General features: G+C 40.2%; 4 protein-coding genes across 6 annotated transcripts; all 4 read right to left on the bottom strand.

Moving 5' to 3' along the window:
* Positions 1–711: 711 nt before the first annotated feature.
* LOC114569620 (cell division cycle 37, HSP90 cochaperone) lies at positions 712–8,088 on the bottom strand. The gene is made up of 8 exons (XM_028599576.1): positions 7,661–8,088; positions 6,844–7,125; positions 5,707–5,812; positions 5,496–5,611; positions 5,184–5,306; positions 2,669–2,851; positions 2,508–2,579; positions 712–1,788 (listed from the first exon to the last, which is right to left on the bottom strand). Exons 1-8 carry the CDS (start codon positions 7,766–7,768, stop codon positions 1,648–1,650), a joined length of 1,131 nt encoding a protein of 376 aa, XP_028455377.1. The 5' UTR covers positions 7,769–8,088; the 3' UTR covers positions 712–1,647.
* Positions 8,089–8,420: 332 nt separating this feature from the next.
* Positions 8,421–10,131, bottom strand: cmc4 (C-x(9)-C motif containing 4 homolog (S. cerevisiae)). The gene is made up of 3 exons (XM_028600336.1): positions 10,033–10,131; positions 9,891–9,950; positions 8,421–9,801 (listed from the first exon to the last, which is right to left on the bottom strand). The coding sequence occupies exons 2-3, from the start codon at positions 9,946–9,948 to the stop codon at positions 9,665–9,667; spliced, it is 195 nt and encodes a 64-aa protein (XP_028456137.1). The 5' UTR covers positions 9,949–9,950; positions 10,033–10,131; the 3' UTR covers positions 8,421–9,664.
* A 340-nt stretch (positions 10,132–10,471) lies between these two features.
* LOC114570283 (hemicentin-2) lies at positions 10,472–12,745 on the bottom strand. Of its 2 annotated transcripts, XM_028600529.1 has the most exons (5): positions 12,597–12,745; positions 11,745–12,011; positions 11,322–11,654; positions 10,977–11,231; positions 10,472–10,898 (listed from the first exon to the last, which is right to left on the bottom strand). In XM_028600529.1, exons 1-5 carry the CDS (start codon positions 12,646–12,648, stop codon positions 10,891–10,893), a joined length of 915 nt encoding a protein of 304 aa, XP_028456330.1. In that variant the 5' UTR covers positions 12,649–12,745; the 3' UTR covers positions 10,472–10,890. The 2 variants fall into 2 exon arrangements, with proteins under 2 accessions (XP_028456330.1, XP_028456329.1); XM_028600528.1 differs by lacking the exon at positions 10,472–10,898 and having other exon boundaries at positions 10,908–11,231.
* A 1,060-nt stretch (positions 12,746–13,805) lies between these two features.
* LOC114569867 (intercellular adhesion molecule 1) lies at positions 13,806–17,214 on the bottom strand. 2 transcript variants are annotated; one of them, XM_028599986.1, is made up of 6 exons: positions 17,120–17,214; positions 16,993–17,076; positions 16,196–16,474; positions 15,750–16,076; positions 15,334–15,597; positions 13,806–15,233 (listed from the first exon to the last, which is right to left on the bottom strand). In XM_028599986.1, the coding sequence occupies exons 2-6, from the start codon at positions 17,033–17,035 to the stop codon at positions 15,076–15,078; spliced, it is 1,071 nt and encodes a 356-aa protein (XP_028455787.1). In that variant the 5' UTR covers positions 17,036–17,076; positions 17,120–17,214; the 3' UTR covers positions 13,806–15,075. The 2 variants fall into 2 exon arrangements, with proteins under 2 accessions (XP_028455787.1, XP_028455786.1); XM_028599985.1 differs by having other exon boundaries at positions 16,993–17,214.
* Positions 17,215–17,928: the final 714 nt, after the last annotated feature.

Here is a 17,928-nt window from a genome sequence, read left to right as displayed (position 1 = left end):
CTTCTATTCCGATATTTTCTAGTGTTTTTAATTTTTGAATGTAGAAAAACAAGAAGTACTATTAGGCCTAATATAAAATAAATAAGACATCACTATTAACTCTGACAAACACACACCCTTTTACCGTGGTGGAAAGTAGCCTAACTAAGTACATGACTCAAATATCGTACTTATTTTTTGAGGCAAATATTTTATGTTATACGGCATAATCTCCAGCAGGGGACCCCAAACTTCCCTTTTCCCACATTAACCAGCTCTGACTGGGGGATCCCGAGGCATTCCCAGGACAGGGTAGAGATATAATCCCTCCACCATCAAATAACAAAGGTCAAATAATGAACCCTCCACTAACATGCATATAGTGAACCGGTTTATTAAATTTTTAGGTCATGGTGTGGGCCTTCTGTTGATCACTAGATATCATGATTTTATCATTTCAACTAGCGAGTTTTCTTCATGTGCATTTGTTTGATGTCATGTGTCTAATATTGCGCGTGCACCTGCCATTTATAAGTTTCACCGGCACCTCAATAGTCATTTAAGGACTTTCGTAGCCACCATTGTCAGTCATGTCAAATTCAGTCATTTCACACAAAAGCTTGGAGGGAAAACAGGCTATTTTTCCCTACAATAGCTTCTGTCAGCATACAGTACATTGATCTGTTTTATTTAGTGATACCCAATAGTCAAATGATGCCTTTGTTTAAGCTGTTTCACTTAGTAATTGTTTATTTTCATAAAGTAAGCTCTGACATCAAGCAAAATTCAAACCAAGCATGCTCACCTTCAAAATAAAAGCATTGAAAGTGACAGTATAGAATCCAACCACACCTATGTAGCACTTTTGGGACTGCATTTAATAATGGTTGTTGTCTTTTAATGTCTAGTATATATCGTGATGTACTGAAGGCCATAGCATACATACCTATGTATCTACTGTACCACTAAATGTCATTGTAAATACCAAATGCTTGATTAGAAAACCCATGCACAGATGCAGTCGCTCTACACTAAAAAGCATTGGTTACCACAACTTCAGGTCTCACGGATGGATCATTTTCTTGTGATTCTCTTATGACTCACATTTATTTTACCTCAAACTTTATGATTTGAAAAGCATGCCACCCACACATTAAGTTTTTAGAGACAACCACAACACATTGGTCTTAGTAGTTGGATATAATTCAACCTTTAGTTAAGCAAGTTTGTAGAAAATGTCACTTTGGAGAAATACATTGGTTGCAAGACCTGGCAAGTCTAACAAAACGTCTTAAATTTGGAAACGACAAAAAAAAAAAAAAGAAATCCAACATTCTAATTCATTTTATGCACAACCTGAATGTATAGAACATTGTTTAACTATACAACAGCACAAATTAAGCAGGTAGGTACTCCCACACAAGTTGCCAGGTGTATACAAATACATGTAGCTGATAACTAACACGAGCAGCACTTTCTTTTCCAAGCAGGAGTTACTGATGCAACATAGTTGTGCAGATAGGTGAACGCTAATCCCTTAAGTCTCAGCTAAATATTTAGAGAAGTCGTTTCATTGTTCCATGATTGGCAAACTAGTCATACACATAGTGGAGTCGCAATACAGTGGGTAAGTACATTTGCAGAAACAAATCATAGGATCAAAGTTGGTCATTCCGTCTTAGTTTCTCCCTGCACTTGTTTCACCTCCTCATAGGTAGCATCTTCCTCTTTTTCATCCCCATCATCTGTCTTGGAGTTGGGGACCCAGAGCCCCGAGTCTATGCACCTCTTCATGTGAGCCTTCGCCTCCTGAATTGTGTAAAACAACCACATTTTTAAAGTGACCCAAAGTAGGTACAAAAATACACGTGAATCAGATACTATAGAACTATACATTTACATAACTGAAATATGACTCCTAGCAGACTTTACTGGCCAAAACACTGTATTACTCTGTTGTTTATTATAAAAAATAAACTGTAGGCTTTAAAGGTCCCATGACATGGTGCTCTTTGGATGCTTTTATATAGACCTTAGTGGTCCCCTAATACTGTATCTGAAGTCTCTTTCCCGAAATTCAGCTTTGGTGCAGAACTACAGCCACTAGAGCCAGTCCAACAATGAGCTTTCCTTAGGATGTGCCATTTCTGTGTCTGAAGCTATTGAGGAGGAGAGTGGGAGGGGCAAGGTGGAGGGTGGGGGTGTGGCCTTGACCAACTGCCACTTTTCTCATTTGAAAGCCATGATGTCTCTCTCTCATGGGTTGGCCAAATTCTCTGGGCGGGCAAAGCAGAGAAAGGGGAGGTAACCTTGCTGCTTATGACCTCATAAGGAGCAAGATTCCAGATCGGCCCATCTGAACTTTCATTTTCTCAAAGGCAGAGCAGGATACCTAGGGCTCGGTTTACACCTATCGCCATTTCTAGCCACTGGGGGACCATAGACAGGCTGTGGGAACTCATATTAATGTTAAAAAACCTCATAAAGTGAAATTTTCATGTCATGGGACCTTTAACAAAGAAACTTACCGTTGGGTCCATTTTGCTAATAGCATCTTGTAACATTTGGATGTCCTTATCATCAAAGCATTTCTGCATCTCCTGCAATTAAGAACACATTTTGTAAGGCATTTTAAACTAGCAAGAGAAGATAAAGGAGAGTGAGGCTTCTTGAAAACTAAAGAACTTACAGCTGGCAGAGACTCGTACACTTCAACAGGATCTAGGCCTCCAGGTCCCAGGCGCTTTTGTCGCTCTTCTTCCTCATACTCCTTCATGGCCTTTTCGATGCGGATCTTCGCTCTGCCCCGAACACGCTCCTTAAATGACTCCAGCTCGTCATTGAAAGCATCCTGGTACTGCTGATCTGCTGTCTGTGACGGGACACATCATTTGGTGTGTTAGTGGCCATAAAAATCAGCATTTAATTTAACATTTCACTTTCACAGTATTTGCATCTATTGTGGCGTCTCCAACACAGGAATATTTTAAAGGGGTGATAGAATGATTATATAGGGTATTTTACACTGTTCCTTAAGGTCTCCTAATAGGGTATGTAACATTGGTTGGGCTGAAAATTGCCCGAATGCTATTTTATTAGGCCCTTAACTACCCAGTGAATATGGCTCTATTTGGAACAAGAGCTTTTCTTCCAAATATGGTATGCTCATGAATATTTAGAATGAGCTGCGTGCTGATTGTTTTGAGCAAACTACATAGAAACACATTGGAGACTCGACAGCAGGTCTCACTGCAAAGTTATACATTGTTTGTCGGGCTATTCCGTTATTAAATTCACTTCTGAGACTTTTTTAAGCAAGAAATCAACTATATAAAGCTCAAATATTGGCCATTTTACTAAAATTGATGGCCAATTGCAAATTTGGTAAGACTGTGTGTCGGAGTTCAACGGCCGGTGCTGCCTTTGTTGCTGCCTCGCCGCCCGGCCTGCCTTCCTTCACAGACCCCGGCCTGCTGTGAGGTAGATGGAGCTCAGCCACAGCACTCCATACCCGCGCAAAGTCACTGTTTTTGGGCTAATGGACTACCAAACACCACTGCCCTGACAGAGCTCCAAGGCCTCCAACTTTAGATTTGGGGTTTTGTTAGCTGCGACTGTCCCTTCAATGTGTAGCTACAAATCACGGATAGTTAGCTTCATTTTCGGCGTAATTCAAGTATATTTACGGTTTGAATTTTGTCACGCCACTTATACAACATCTACCTAAATGTCTTATAAAGCTAACAACGGTGTCCGATTTCAAGTTAATGAATATTTGTGAATTTCAGAGGAATTCTAAGAGGATGCTAGCTAGCTCTCATTGATAGAACTACATCCAGTCGCAGGCTCTATCAATGAGACTCGCGGACAAGCGGAGTATTTATTTTATTTAAATAACTCAACAAAAGCCCAAAAAATGGTGACTTTGCGCGGGTATGGAGTGCTGTGGGCTGCCAGCTGTGACTGAGCTCCATCTACCTCAGAGCAGGCCGGGGTCTGTGAAGGAAGGCAGGCCAGGCGGCGAGGCAACAACCCAGGCAGCACCGGTCGCTGAACTCCGACACACAGTCGGACAAAATTTGCAATTAGCCATCCATTTTCGTAAAGAGGCCCATATTTTAGCTTTACATGGTTGATTTCTTGCATAAAAAAGTTTCAGAAGGGAATTTTGTAATGGAATAGCAGAGATCTGCGCGACCTACATTCAGAAGACTACCTGATCTCAGGTCAGTTGTGTAGTAGTATGTAAATGTTGGGGCGTGACCGTTCTCTTAATACACCCATGGGCGTGACAAAGGTTCAGGTCTTGAGATGCTTACGTAAGCTTCCAGCTTTGTTGAGATTCGCCCATTTTCAGCGGCAGTTTCAAAATATGAGATTTTCATACTAAAGGGGTGTCAATGGCATTTTGAGCTTCTATGTATGTCCTATTTACCCACCGAACTGTCGTTATTCAACTATGACAGGGTAAAATTGGTTTTGCTTTCTATCACCCCTTTAAAAAGGCACTTAGGAACTGAAATAGTTACTAAACACCCCCTGAAAATCTTGTTTTTACAATGGCAGGCACCTGGATAGCTCATCTGGTTGAGCTTGCGCCCCATGTACTAAGGCTCAGTCCTTGACACAGCGGCCGCAGGTTCAATTCCAACCTGCGTCCCTTTGCTGCATGTCATTCCCCCTCTCTGCCCTGTCACATCTTCAGCTGTCCTGTATAATAAAAAAGTCTAAAATGCCTAAATGAATCTTTATAAAAAAATTTTAATCTGGTTTTTGCTGAAGTCCAGCGGTTTAATGTCTCACCTTGCTGCAGTGATGTACAGGTGTACTCCAGTACCCCTTGACATCACTGCTGGGTGTGGTCTTAGGTGAAACAAGCTTAACATTTTCAACCAGAGAGGGCTTATTGCCTGCTTTTCAACCAGATGCAATGATGACAGTGACATTCTCAAGATGAAATGAAATCATTCCATTCAACTTAAAACATATTTTTTTATATAAAAAGAACAGCAAGATGAAGATGAAGAATTTCCTTTCAAACCCTGTTGTTTTTAAACCATCACTGGACTAATTAGCCTATTATTCACGGTTCTTCAGATGAGATCAGATGTCCTCTGTTTCCTAAATAGTTCCTGGAACTTTTGGTCAAAAAGAGCTATAAGATATTTAATTAGATTTTGTAGCATCCAAACACAGTTAGTCACCTTAATCTTGGCAAAAAATTGCCGAAAGCAGCCGCGGGGGTCCACCTTCAGGCTTTTGGCCAACTCTAGAATAAACTGCATGACGATGGTCTGATGAGCCACTTGCTCCATCAATGCGCGTTTCTGAAAAAAAAAAAAAAAAAAAAAAAAGAATAATGAACATATTTAAAAGATCACAATAGCTTTGTTTAAAAAAAAAAAAAAAAAAAAAAAAAAGCTGTGGAAAATAAAGAAGATTACTGGCCATTAAACATAATAAGAGTTCCCTCAGAACAAAATGTTGAAAAACACATTCTGTTTCGTAGCGTTTACCTCCTCAACCTCGAGGTCAATGCACATAATGACCAGGTAGTTGGCAGTCTCTTCACACACTAGATGAGGGTTGTCGGAGAGGTACTTCTGGCTGTCATCCCAACGTCGTAACATGCCTGTAATAAAGACAGCAATGAAGGACCATCTCTACTTTCTTATAATGCCAATCCCCTGTAACATGCATGGATGAATGGATATTAGTAATCCTCACCAAAATGTTTGATCTGCTTCTCGTTTTTTTCCACAAAGGTTTTATGCTTTTGCTCCTTCTCTTCTTCTGTCTCATCAGTAGATTCGGGTTTGGCATTGACAATGCTCTATGGAGGACAAATAGTGGCAGAAAATCATCATTATAGACTGTCTCTGATACCTTGAAAAGAAAATCACTGGAAACTTGAAAATTGCAAGAAGAATCTGGGATATGTGTACATTACCAAGCCACAGAGGCAACAACAGACGCAATAAATGGTTTAAGGACATGAGGGTTTTAAGTAAAAAGATTTGGATGGCTGACAAAGCCTGGAATCAAAGTTAAAAAAAATGAAAATTTACTTTGAATTGCAGCGTTTCAGATTGTTGCAAATGTGTCTATTGTTTTTGTAGCACACTCAATGTACTATTATTCTGCTATTTAGAATATGTACCTTGCAAGACATCACTTATGAACATTCTATAATCATAAGACTAAAGACAAAAACCAACAGTCATCCTAACAAATATTGGCTCTGTAGCCAAAGCCTGAAATAGTTTATTTCTCTGTGCCATCAAACTCCATTGTTATCCAAAAACTATTGAAAAAAAATTGAACCACTCTTTCATCTGGTTGGCAAATTCCTTCCTTACACTGAACACAGCCAGTGTAGTTTATTATTATTATCAGTAGTGTAAACACAAAACTGCCTCCCTGAGCATGCTTATTAGTCTGTCTGCCCTACAAAAGGCTACTCTCCAGAGATTGTAAATGCAATGATGTAAAGTGCCCAAGTTCATGGTAATGAAGAAATATGTTGCTCAATTCAACAGTGTGTCTCATTGATGTGTTTTAGACAAAAATGACCTACACTGGTGATACTTGTTTTTTACCAGGATAGATTCATTTTTGGTTTTGTTCTCTTTAGGGAAGTGGCTAACAATAAAAATATAAAAGTGTTATTCTTTAACACTGATGTGCCTGTTACTATTGTATAATTACCATCTTCTTAACCACTTTTTGTTAAAATAGGGGCTTGTAAAAAATGTAGGTGAAAAATATGACCATGCCATACCAATTCAAAAACAGGCTCTAAGTCATGTTTTGTTAGGTGTGTCAACTATTGAGCCCCCCCCCCTTTTACTGTATCTGCCTCACCTTGCTGAAACCCTCCTTGCTGAGCGTATCAACGTTCCATGGCATCTTCTTCTCTTCCCGTACATGTTCCGTGACCTTCTTTTCCCAATCCCGCTCCTCTTTTTTCAGTTTCTTCTCCTCAGCCTGGGCTTTGCTCAGCTCTGCTTTGGCATCATCCGTTGATGAAATGGTCAGCTCTTTTACTTTCTTCTGTGCCTCTGCCAGCTTACGCCGGCATTCACTGAGTGCCTTGTTCAAGTCTTCACCTTTTTTCTTAAAATCCTCCATTCGTTCCACACGTGCCTGAAGTACAAAAACCACAGATACAAGGGTTATATGTACAGTATGTTCTCTTCAGGGAACTGGCTGAAGCAAGTAGTAGAAGATGGAGGCCCACCATAACAGAAGGCTATGATGGACCTCCACCAGCTACCACTTCCTTATTCCACAATGGAGTTAATTACAAAATCAGAATCAGTTTTAATGGCTAAGTGTAAACACATACAAGGAATTTGACTCCAGCTTTTTGTTGCTCTCAAAATACACACACAGAAATAGACATAAGGCTTAAAACAAGGACAACAAATCTGAACAAGGTAAACATAAACATTTGACTATGTACAGATAGAAGGATAACATTTCTAAGTTATTACCTACTCGAATATAGATAATAATTTGCAATTCTATAACATTACAGCACCAACGTGAGCACAGGAAACATTTAACGGTTAACGTTAACAACTCACGGTACATACAGTCATAGAAAATACCACTATTCCATTTCTATTCTTACAGTATGATGTCCAGCAATTACACCTTTTTAAATATGTAACGTTACCTGGTGTCTCCATCTGAAGAGACTGGGTGTGTCGATGTTCGGGTGGGTGTCATCTTCATCGTCCGACACCTCAATGTGGTCCCACACGCTGTAGTCTATCCGAGACATTATGCCGATAAGAACCTAACGTAAACAGCGTTAGCTTTGGATATGACTCGGCTAAGTTAGCTAACGTTAACGTTAAGTTAGTGGGCTGAACGAAGCTAACCCGAATCTCCAATCAAGAAAGCAGATAACGCTTAAAAAGAGCACTTTTTAGAAATGTGTATTAGTATTCAATGCAGCGGCTGGCTGTGTTTAGCCAATATAAACTTAGACAGACCTACCTAGCGCGGGTTAGCAAGAAACTGCTACAGATTTCTAGAAAGAATTGCTGCTGCAAATTTCCGTTTGGCGTCAGCACGTCATTGCGTCATACGGACGTACGACATGGACGTACGACGCCGTTGTCGTGCCTTGGCTTGCTTGCGGGGACGCGCATTGCATGCATTCAGTGAAAGTGGATATACATTATTATAAGCTTCGTTAAAATTGTCCTTGGATTTGATTACTCAGTCATCATATCTTACTGTTTGCAGTGTTGCTGTAATTCAACCTTTTGTAAGGAATGTGTTCATTCAAACAGCCTACTGTATACCCTACAAATAAGCTATAGGCCTAGCCTAAAATAGCCCAAGTCAAGATCACTGTAATCAGTTTAACACATTACTCGACTCAATTTATTTGATTTGAAATGTACATTCAACTGAAGGCAGTATTGTAAACAATATTGTGTTCATGTAATCCACAGTTCCATTGACTACCTTTGGGTATTGTTAATGTTTCTGAATTCCCCTTCCTTAAAGAGTAGGCCTATAATAATAACCGTAATAATCATCATGATAATAATGCATTGGATTTATATAGCGCTTTTCATATAACACATCATCACCTTGTTGTATATGAAAAAGTATATCATTCCTTGTTTAACTTATAGGGGGATTCACATTCTTTAAGCTGTTTTTTTTTCTGTCAGCCACCAGATGTATCCCCTCTGTAAATGCACGTCTGTGCCCTACGATCCAGTGTTTTGTTTTGCATATACTTTTCATAGATTATGCCTAATATAACCTTGATGAATATGGCGAAGTTTCTTCTATCCTCGCAAACGTTATAGTGGGATTTACATTCTTTTAGACTGCATTTTCAGTCTGCAAGAATATACCTCCTCCACGTTTGTCATATACATGTTTGAGGTCTGCAAACAAAATTGTTTGCAACTTTCCTGACCAAACATCACATTTATTTTTATTAATTAGGTGATCATGTAGCGCAAATCAACATTTGTACATTTGTTATCAAAGGCCCAACTGTGTTTTGAATTATTGTAGATGATAAGACCACTGCTAAAGTTTAAGATGTGCTGAGCTATACAGGAAATGATGTGAGGTCAATAGACTTAAGTAGCCTACTGTGTACAAAACTGACAGGAGTCAGCGAGGTGTCAACCAAGCACAGTCTGTAGGCCTACACAATCACACTGGGAAGAGGTATCTATGGGTCTACAGTAATCAGCCAAAAATAATTTGAATCACCTGTGTGGATTTGCCATGGGTGTGCAGGGCCTTTATAAACAAGTCACATCTGCAATATGATTGTGCCTCATATTTTGATCAGGGTGTGGATACAATGATGTGAAAAGCCAGAGAAAACAATTCCCTTTAATAAATACAATATGTGCCAGCTTACATTATAATGTTCAACTTTTTGTTGTGTTAGAGAGGTGTGGCATTTTGACCTGAGTTAATAACATGAATAAGGTTTACACTCCACTCCATATACTATGTGTGCCAGCCTACAACTGTGTCTTTCTGCAATATGTCAAATTGTTTGCTATAAAAAAGATCGTATTCAATTTTATATAATACAGCTAAACTAACTCAGTCTATTGCACTGTTAGGCAATAAAACATTGATACAATGTTCCTTTCCACCATAATTCCCATCAAAAGCATCCCACAGGGAACTATGCATTCCTTTTGTTCTCCGTGGGTTTGGAGTCCTTGAACCCGGAGCAGCAGACGGAGTTTCTAGTCTGAGCCTCACAGCACCGCCGCATCTCCCTTATCACATCCTGACACATGCTCTCCGCGTATTTGTTAGCTGCAGGAGGGAGATTAGGTCAACTAGACGATAATGGGGGATTTGCTTTAACAACAAATCCTAATGGCATTCAAGTGTTTTTAATGTACCTTGTAAACACTGTTGAATTGCACATGCTTGCTTTTGACACGGATCTTTCTGCGGCATACCTAAAACGGAACAGGGAATGTGTTTAGAGGTTGTTAATATAACGTTATATCAGGCACTGCATCACAAAGTACTGACTCCCACCTTTATTCAAGCAGGATAGTTGGCAAGGACGTCGTTCGCCGTTTAGTGTTAACCGCTAAGGTAATGTCACTTCCGCCAGGCTATGTTTTGATTGCGTGACGTGTTGCTAGCCAATGGAATCATCTCTTTAAAAGTGCAGCAGCGACACATGGTGGTCAAAGGTGAGTGCACCGCTGACGGTCAAATGACAAATTCCACTAAAGAGATAAAAAGTTGCTTTGACCAGGACTTGTTAAAGAGTACACAATTGCAGTGCTCTTATAAAATAAGTTAGGTGTAGCCCTCACACCCAGCAGTAACATACTACACTAAAACATATCCTAACTATAATAGGTATGATATAAATAAGCAAACAATGTTTTTTTCATTTTACTTTTATTCATAAAGATAAGAAAATTAAGAAAAAGAAATCATATTTACAGTTAATGGCCTGCTGATCTTTAACATTCTGTAGTAAATTCCCAGCATACATAATTGATTATGTAGTCATCATTGCTATATCAAGAGTAGCGACACATGTAATGTTACAAGATAATTTCATTAATATGAAAAGAAGTCTAGCAAAAATATAAATTACACACAGGATATCACATGGAAAGCATACAATATCCTAATCCACCAATCTATTTTACAGAAAACACTTTTTGTTAAAATACTGACAAAAATAAATGACAGTTACCAAACATAATATATTCAAAAATGTTTTATGATCTAATTCTGCTTGATAGCAAGATCCTCATAAATATTTGTAATGCATTGTCGTTTCCGTCTCCAAAGCAGCAGCAGTCAAATGCCCTTAGTTGGAATCTCCTAGCATGTCCAATGTAGTCATCTGATCCCATCTCAAGATTTCTTGTTTCAAACACCTAAGTAAAAGCAGAAGAGGATGCTGATTAGGATGCAGTGTATAGAGACAACATGTGCACTTCAGAGTCCCCTCATACCTTTGGTTTTGGCCTTGACGATGAACTGCTTGCTCTTCTTCTCCAGTGTATTGGAGGCAGTGCAGGTGTAGGTCCCTGGGAGCAGTGAGGGGGAGGTAAGAGCTGCTTCATCCTCCATCCTCTCCTGAATAGGATTGGAGGATTGCCAGCTGTACACAGGTGTGGGGTTTCCTGTGGCAGTGCAGTTCAAGGTAATGTCAGCACCCACTATAAGGTCCAAAACCTCTGGTTCGGGACTGAGGAACATTGGGGGGACTAGAGCAAAGATCACAGGGATTAGATGCACTGTATTCAATGTATTAAAACATATGAGAAGTCTTTTCAAAGATTAGCTTCGCGACTTACAGTACACAGAGGCATTAAGAGGCTCCGAGGTCACAGTAGGAGGTGGTTGTGGTCCCTCTGGTCCGAGCTCCAGCTCTGCGACGCACCTGTACTGTGCTCCATTCTCAGCTTTAGTTGGCGTGACCATGAGGATAGAGGACACTTGGACAGGCGAGGACGATGTGAGGTCAGAGAAGGAGTGGTTATAAACCTCAGTCTGCCCCTTGTACCACCTCAGGGTGAGGTACTGAACAGGAGCAATATTCTGAACCTCGCAGAGCAGCTGGTACTCTTTTCCTTCCACCATGGGGCCAGTGTGGTTCACAGGCCTGATGGAGACGCTATCTGGGGTTTCTAAATAAATAATAAGACAAAGTTAATGTCAAACAGATTTATGTGAGTCATCCACTTCTCCACTGCGCATTAGAACAGGAGTTAACTTACTGTAGAGGACAAGGTTGAGCTTCTCCTCACACTGTCTGGGAGCTGTGAAGAACACACCATAACAGATAGGCTCCTCTATCCAATCAATGAGACTGTCCACCTTCCACCGGACAGAAAGGTCCCGTTGAGTGTGTGCAGCACTGATGACCGATTCCCAGCCCAGGACACGTACCGGGCGAGTGGCCTCACAGCTGACTGACACCGGCTCCCCAAAACCCACCACAACCCGGGAGGGCTTGAGGATTAGGGAGCAACCTTCACCTGACACTGAGACACACAGTAGCAGTCATCATCATTAAAGCCAGTGCCATCACCACCACCTTCTTCCACTTGTAGCACTTCAGTGTATAGTAGGACTTCATTTTTAGTATAGGCTACCAGCAGGCTGTAACTATTATGTAACCCTGTTACAAAACACAGACAAATCACAAGCAACACATCGGAGATGGCTAATATTTCTTTAAAATACGCCTGTGTAGGCTATAATGATTAATGTATCTTGCTTATTATTTATTTTATATGCTTTAGCAACAAAATGTGTAGCCTACTTTGCAGGCCTAATGTGTAGGCTACAGAATTACACCAGTTGGTAGCCCGTTACTTTAGTAGCGGTTGTGTAGTCATCCAAACAAAAAAGGTTACAAGATCATTAGGATATTAGGAGGCTCTGATTCCGCGAGATCGGTCCTTTAAAGGAAAAATAAACCAATGCTTTGACGTCTTGTTGCACTGTCGGTCGTTCTCATATTCATATTATCACCGACGAAAGGTCATAGTTTGAAGAAAACAATTACCGCACCAAACATAACCCCAACAAGTGGGGGGGAAAACTCGTTGCCAACAACACCTTACCTGAATAAAACATGCAAAGCGTCAGAATCCATTTAAGAAAGTTGTTTCCCATGTTATTTTCTGCACTGAGCCGTCGATTAAGGGACAAGTGAGAACAAATTCCAACTTGAACAAGCTTGGCAACTCTGCAGGGAACTATGTTGGAACAAAAGGGCCCCCTTCATCCCAGCTGACTTTGGGGGTGGGTGGGTGGGTGGGGGGACGCTGGGGGGGGTTAAAGGGAAAGAGGGAAATTTAACAGGTGGCAGAACTCTGAAAAAAACATAGGCCAATCCTTTTCACTGCACTGATCTCAAAAGCATTTCAGCAGGACATTACAGACCTACAAACACCACAGCAACTTTCCCACCAGGAATAATGTAGGGGCACGGTACTACAGTGTGGAAATAATATGAGATTAATACATCCATTTTTCATTTATAATATCTAGTTTATTATAATGTGTAATGTATATGTGTAATGTCTAATGTAGTTGACAAAATCATTTTATAAGTATACCAATACATTTGAGATGCCTTACAATGTGTGCATAATCAAGTTCAAATTATATGCCATCTGTAGCCCAAACTCCTTTCTTCTCTAAATTGAAAGAATAACCTTTGACCCATGTAGATATAGACATACATCTGAACTTTATTATACTGAGTCCCTGATTTTTTGAGTTTTTTTTTCTCTCTCTACATTTCAGCCTTAGGTGTGACCATGTTATGCTTTCAAACCAACGATTTAATCTGCTGTCTCATTATCTGATCATGACTGGCTGTGAACAAAAGCCTGTTTTCGGTTTCGCTTGCATACTTCTTTCCTATTGCTTCTGAACTCCATGCTTTGTGAAATCCCAGCAGGCAGAAGTATTAGTGCAGCATGTAGCTTGTAAGTCTCACACTGTGACCAGAATGCTACACAGCATAACCGCTCTGAGCGCAACTGCAGTGCAAGTGAGCAAGTAATCAGATGCTTTTGGGTGTATTCATGGAGAGGCCTGCTGGGAATCTCAATGTACAGTTACACTTCATTCTTGCTTTACTTAGAATGTGCTGCTCTCTCTCTTCAAGTTTTCTAGGGAAATATGTTAAGCTTGTGTGTCTATAATAAAACATTTTTTCTTTAACTCTGTGTCAAATTGAGGAATACTTGGCCAGGTTGTTATAGCAACACAGTCAGAGCATACACCCTTTAGTGGGAATGACAGGGACTGGACATACAGAACATGGTTTCAGAAAAAAAGAGGTTTATATTGGCAACAGTAGGCAGAATAACAAATGCTTTCCTTTACATTCACTTTGTGCAGGACAAATTAGTATGGGCATGAGAGAGATTGAAGAGAGAGAGAGAGAGAGAGAGAGAGAGAGAGAGAGAGAGAGAGAGAGAGAGAGAGAACATCATAGAAATGGCATGGTCAGATTTTTCAGTACAAAAATAATTAAACATTCCAGAGCTGTACCAGTGCATATGTAAAAAAAAAAAGTACAATTACAACAGTACAATTTATTTATAAAATAATAATTAAAAAAAACTATCCCTTTCAACATGGTGCACCATTGTAGTGTTTAAAGCACTCTCAAGTAATTACTGTAACTCTAAGTGTATAAAATATATGTGGAGCAACTCAAGTTTTGCCTTAAAATGTGGTCTTGTGTGGCTTGTACAATGAAATAGGGATAAGTAGCAAGGCAATATAGTACAATCAATAAGGCAACATTTGCTGTTGAATCAGTACAGTTAAGTATTACACATTCATACATCTCCTATGACTTATTATGAGAATGTTTGTTATTTAAAAAAAAAGACCTTTTCCAGAGGAGTGCAGCTACTGAGTGACCAAAGGCACACTGAAAGGATAAACTTTTTGGCCACTTGGAAGCAGAAGAACTCTACAACAAACCCCCGGCCCTGACTTACTATGACCTTATAAATGGAGTATGTAGGTTCATCAGAACTGTTGCTGCAAACAACTTCCTGCTGATACAAGGTTGATGAGAGCGGCTCAGACTGAACCATACAGCAAATGTGCAGCCCAGTTGGTGTTAATGCGCCTGGGTTCAACAGTAATTTGATTTAATTGGTGTGTTTGCATTTACCTAAGTACCGGGTTACAATCAGCTTTTTACATGTGCACATGTGCAGGACACAGACTTCAGACAGGGAAGGTGTTGCTGTGACAGCAGAGCAGAAGGATGAAAGGAGAGAGCTGCTGCATGTATACACAGATTTACAGTAACCAGGCCACCACAGTGCATGTAAACGTGTTCTCCGATTACCTGCGTACCTTTGATTCTCTAAGTAGTCACCTGATTTCTTGAGTGTACAACGTCCAAGCAAGAGCAAAAGTGCATCAACTAACCATGCAGAACAGACCTAGGCCCTTTAAGAGACATGCTACTGATATGTTTATCCAAGCGCAGAAACAAAAACATTTAAAATGTACCATTTTCATTGTAAAGCCATGCAAAATTAAATAAAAAAAAAAAAGTGTGTCTCATACGGGTCCTGATGAGGTGGGCTGTCCTCTGAGATAGCTGCCTTTGCTGAAAGAAAATGTGCCTTCAGGTGTCACAAAAAAAAAGCCGCCGATGAAGAGCAGGGCTGCCACACACAGAAATACTCCAACCAAGGCTGCAAGGGTTGTGCGATTTCCTGTAGGAGATGGGAGTTTGTGTTACATTCTCTCTCTTAGCTCATCTGTTCAGAGTGGAACAAGCTGAAAAAGGTCATGACATTTGTAACCATATCTTACTTGTAACTTCGACGACAGTAAAAGTTTTGGTCTTGGTGCCCTGGGTATTAGACGCTGTGCAGGTATAGGTCCCTGGAAACTGAATGGACGAGGCCAAAATGTGCTGATTCTCTTTTTCATTCTTCTTCGTCTGTTGTATTGGGTTTGGAAAATGCCAGCTGTATACCGGCATTGGGTTTCCTCTAGCAGTGCAATCTAAAATGATTTTACTACCAGCTCTGAGTTCCAGTGTCTCATTTTCGGGCTTGGTGAAGGTTGGTGAGTCTAAAGAAATACATGAAATTAGAATCCAGACAGAAAGAGAAAAACAAAGAGAAATTAATTCACAATCAGAAAAAAAGCAAAACATACCCAATATTATCTTACAAAACCAAAAACTGATGTGTGAACTGAAAGTGATGGCATTAAAAACTTACACAGTACAACCACTTCATGGGACTTTGATAGGATTGTGTGTAGATTTGGCACTAGAGGCGAAAACTCCAGCTGTGCTTCACACCAGATCTGAGTGCCATTATCACTTCTTTGGGCAGTCAGAGTGAAGACGGATGACGTATTGACTGGAGATGGACTGGTCTTGTCAAATGCCTCAGTATAGATTATCTTATTTCCTTTGTGCCAGGACACAGAGAGGTTTCTTACAGGTGCAACATTAACAATGTCACACTGCATGTGATACTTTTCGCCCTCTACCATGGGGCCCATTTGACTTGGCTGAGACATGGACACACTGTCCGGCATTTCTGTATTAAGAAAAATTAAACGTGTCAAAATGTTTATCAAAAATTATCCAAAATCTGAAGAATCTAATGATACAAAACTATAAGGGGCCTGCTTGGCAACTTCAGATAAAGTTACTTACTGTAAACAGTGACTGATAGGGTTTCTGCACACTGGTTGTTGTCAAGGAGATTGATGAAACAAAGTGGTTGAAGGTCCCAGTCTGTCACAGAGTCTATTTTTAAGGAAACAGAGGAGACCCCATCTTGACGTCCTATGCCTGTGCCATATGGAGACTCCCAGCCCATTGACTGTATCTGGTTGGATGGTGAGCTGCAGTTGACCGAGAAGGGATCTCCAAATCTCACCACCACTCTAGAAGGGCTCATCTTAACTGGACAGGAGGACCTCACAGGCTTTCCTACAAGTACACAGTATGTATTATAGCTTACATTACGCAGCCATGTACAACATGTGTTTTTAAGCAGCATTAAAACATTGTTTTTCAAAGTCGGAGTTTTGATCCAGCAAAGGCTCATGGCATGGGACACAAAAGCAGCCTACGTACCGTAACACTTCAATCATCTCCCAGATGATAGATTATAACTAACCTTGGGAACAATGTAAATGCATGTATAAACTGCTTACACTAACAGTATGTGCAGGACCCTGCTCTTTCTGGTGCTTGAAAAATCATTCCAAGTGATTACAATAAAAACACTAATGATATTCACAACAATCAAAACATATTTTTCTTGTTACTACAAAATGCATGTCTTGTGAGAATCAGGCTTAAACAGTTTATTGGAACATGAATCAAACATGGGCGTAGGCTAGCCGAAAGAGTCGACGCTGTAGATAATGTTTAAAATGAGTTACGATCTATGGGACTTGTAACGTTAATGAATACAAAACAAACTCGACAGAAAATAGATTTACCTGTACACGCTATTAAGCCGCTTAATATGAAGAACCACTTCATGGTTTCGCCGGTGTGCTAACCAGAAACACTAAATGAAATACAAAAACGGTCTAGTTGACAGACTTATTTCCAAATCCGTGAATCTCTCATCTGTTGTACTTTCTCTTTCACCTGGGATCAAGTCGCGAAACACTACCATAGACAGTATGAACGCTACCCTTGTCTGTGATGCATTAACGTGCTCCCCGGTCGGAAGTTTTTTGCCAGACCACACTTCACAGCGCTTGTCGGAAGTAAACTATGTCGAAAAGTAGCGTGTCTGAACCACGAATTCAGGTAGCCTATTTCCCTAACTGGCGAACTGTTGAACGTTTTCACTGTTTAGCATTAATTTTACATCAACAATATTACCGTACCCCCACGCCCAAAAAGGCACATCCAGCAATTCAGGTATAAGAAACGCCCTTATTCCCAAGTAGGCGGTAGGAAGTATTTCTTTCCAACTATTTCCGACAGCACCTGAAGGCAGCATATATTCAGTTCAGCTCGTAAAACCTGCTGGATGGGCAAGTTGCAGCACCCTCAAAACCTGCCTAAAACATATATTATACTGTATATGTGCAAAACGTAAGGATTATGGTGACTTTGTGTATGTTTCCCAATTGCCAAACAGACCCATAGTTTTTAGGATTTTTACATATTTGTTTCTGAAAAATCCAACCCGTCTGCTGGATAGGACTGGTGCTACCCCTGCATCCCTTGTTTCTCCTTCAAAAACAGAAATTCTAAGTTTGGGCTTTGTCATAGGCCTGTGCTCAGAGGTGGATTTACCAGACATGAAGAAAGTAGCAGCCTTATAAAATACAATATTATTATTGTTTGAAAACACAACAAAATGAGACTTCGGTGTTGAATCATACATTTCTGCATGTCAGATACATTCAGGCATGTGA

Source organism: Perca flavescens, chromosome 15, assembly GCF_004354835.1.
Source record: "Perca flavescens isolate YP-PL-M2 chromosome 15, PFLA_1.0, whole genome shotgun sequence".
NCBI lineage: Eukaryota > Metazoa > Chordata > Actinopteri > Perciformes > Percidae > Perca > Perca flavescens.
This window is presented reverse-complemented; position numbering and strand designations above follow the sequence as displayed.

Excerpts from the sequence above, each read along its gene's own strand:
- LOC114569620 (XM_028599576.1), bottom strand. The coding sequence starts at position 7,768 with ATGTCTCGGATAGACTACAGCGTGTGGGACCACATTGAGGTGTCGGAC. Across the intron at positions 5,612-5,706 it reads GAAGCAGATCAAACATTTTG|GCATGTTACGACGTTGGGAT; the intron begins GTGAGGATTACT and ends TCTTTATTACAG. Across the intron at positions 1,789-2,507 it reads TTAGCAAAATGGACCCAACG|GAGGCGAAGGCTCACATGAA; the intron begins GTAAGTTTCTTT and ends TACACAATTCAG.
- LOC114570283 (XM_028600528.1), bottom strand. The coding sequence starts at position 12,648 with ATGGGAAACAACTTTCTTAAATGGATTCTGACGCTTTGCATGTTTTAT. Across the intron at positions 12,012-12,596 it reads GCTTTGCATGTTTTATTCAG|TGTCAGGTGAAGGTTGCTCC; the intron begins GTAAGGTGTTGT and ends TGTGTGTCTCAG. Across the intron at positions 11,655-11,744 it reads GCTCAACCTTGTCCTCTACA|AAACCCCAGATAGCGTCTCC; the intron begins GTAAGTTAACTC and ends TTATTTATTTAG.
- cmc4 (XM_028600336.1), bottom strand. The coding sequence starts at position 9,948 with ATGCCGCAGAAAGATCCGTGTCAAAAGCAAGCATGTGCAATTCAACAG. Across the intron at positions 9,802-9,890 it reads AATTCAACAGTGTTTACAAG|CTAACAAATACGCGGAGAGC; the intron begins GTACATTAAAAA and ends TCCCTCCTGCAG.
- LOC114569867 (XM_028599985.1), bottom strand. The coding sequence starts at position 17,035 with ATGAAGTGGTTCTTCATATTAAGCGGCTTAATAGCGTGTACAG. Across the intron at positions 16,077-16,195 it reads CCTATCAGTCACTGTTTACA|AAATGCCGGACAGTGTGTCC; the intron begins GTAAGTAACTTT and ends TTCTTAATACAG. Across the intron at positions 15,234-15,333 it reads TACTGTCGTCGAAGTTACAA|GAAATCGCACAACCCTTGCA; the intron begins GTAAGATATGGT and ends CATCTCCTACAG.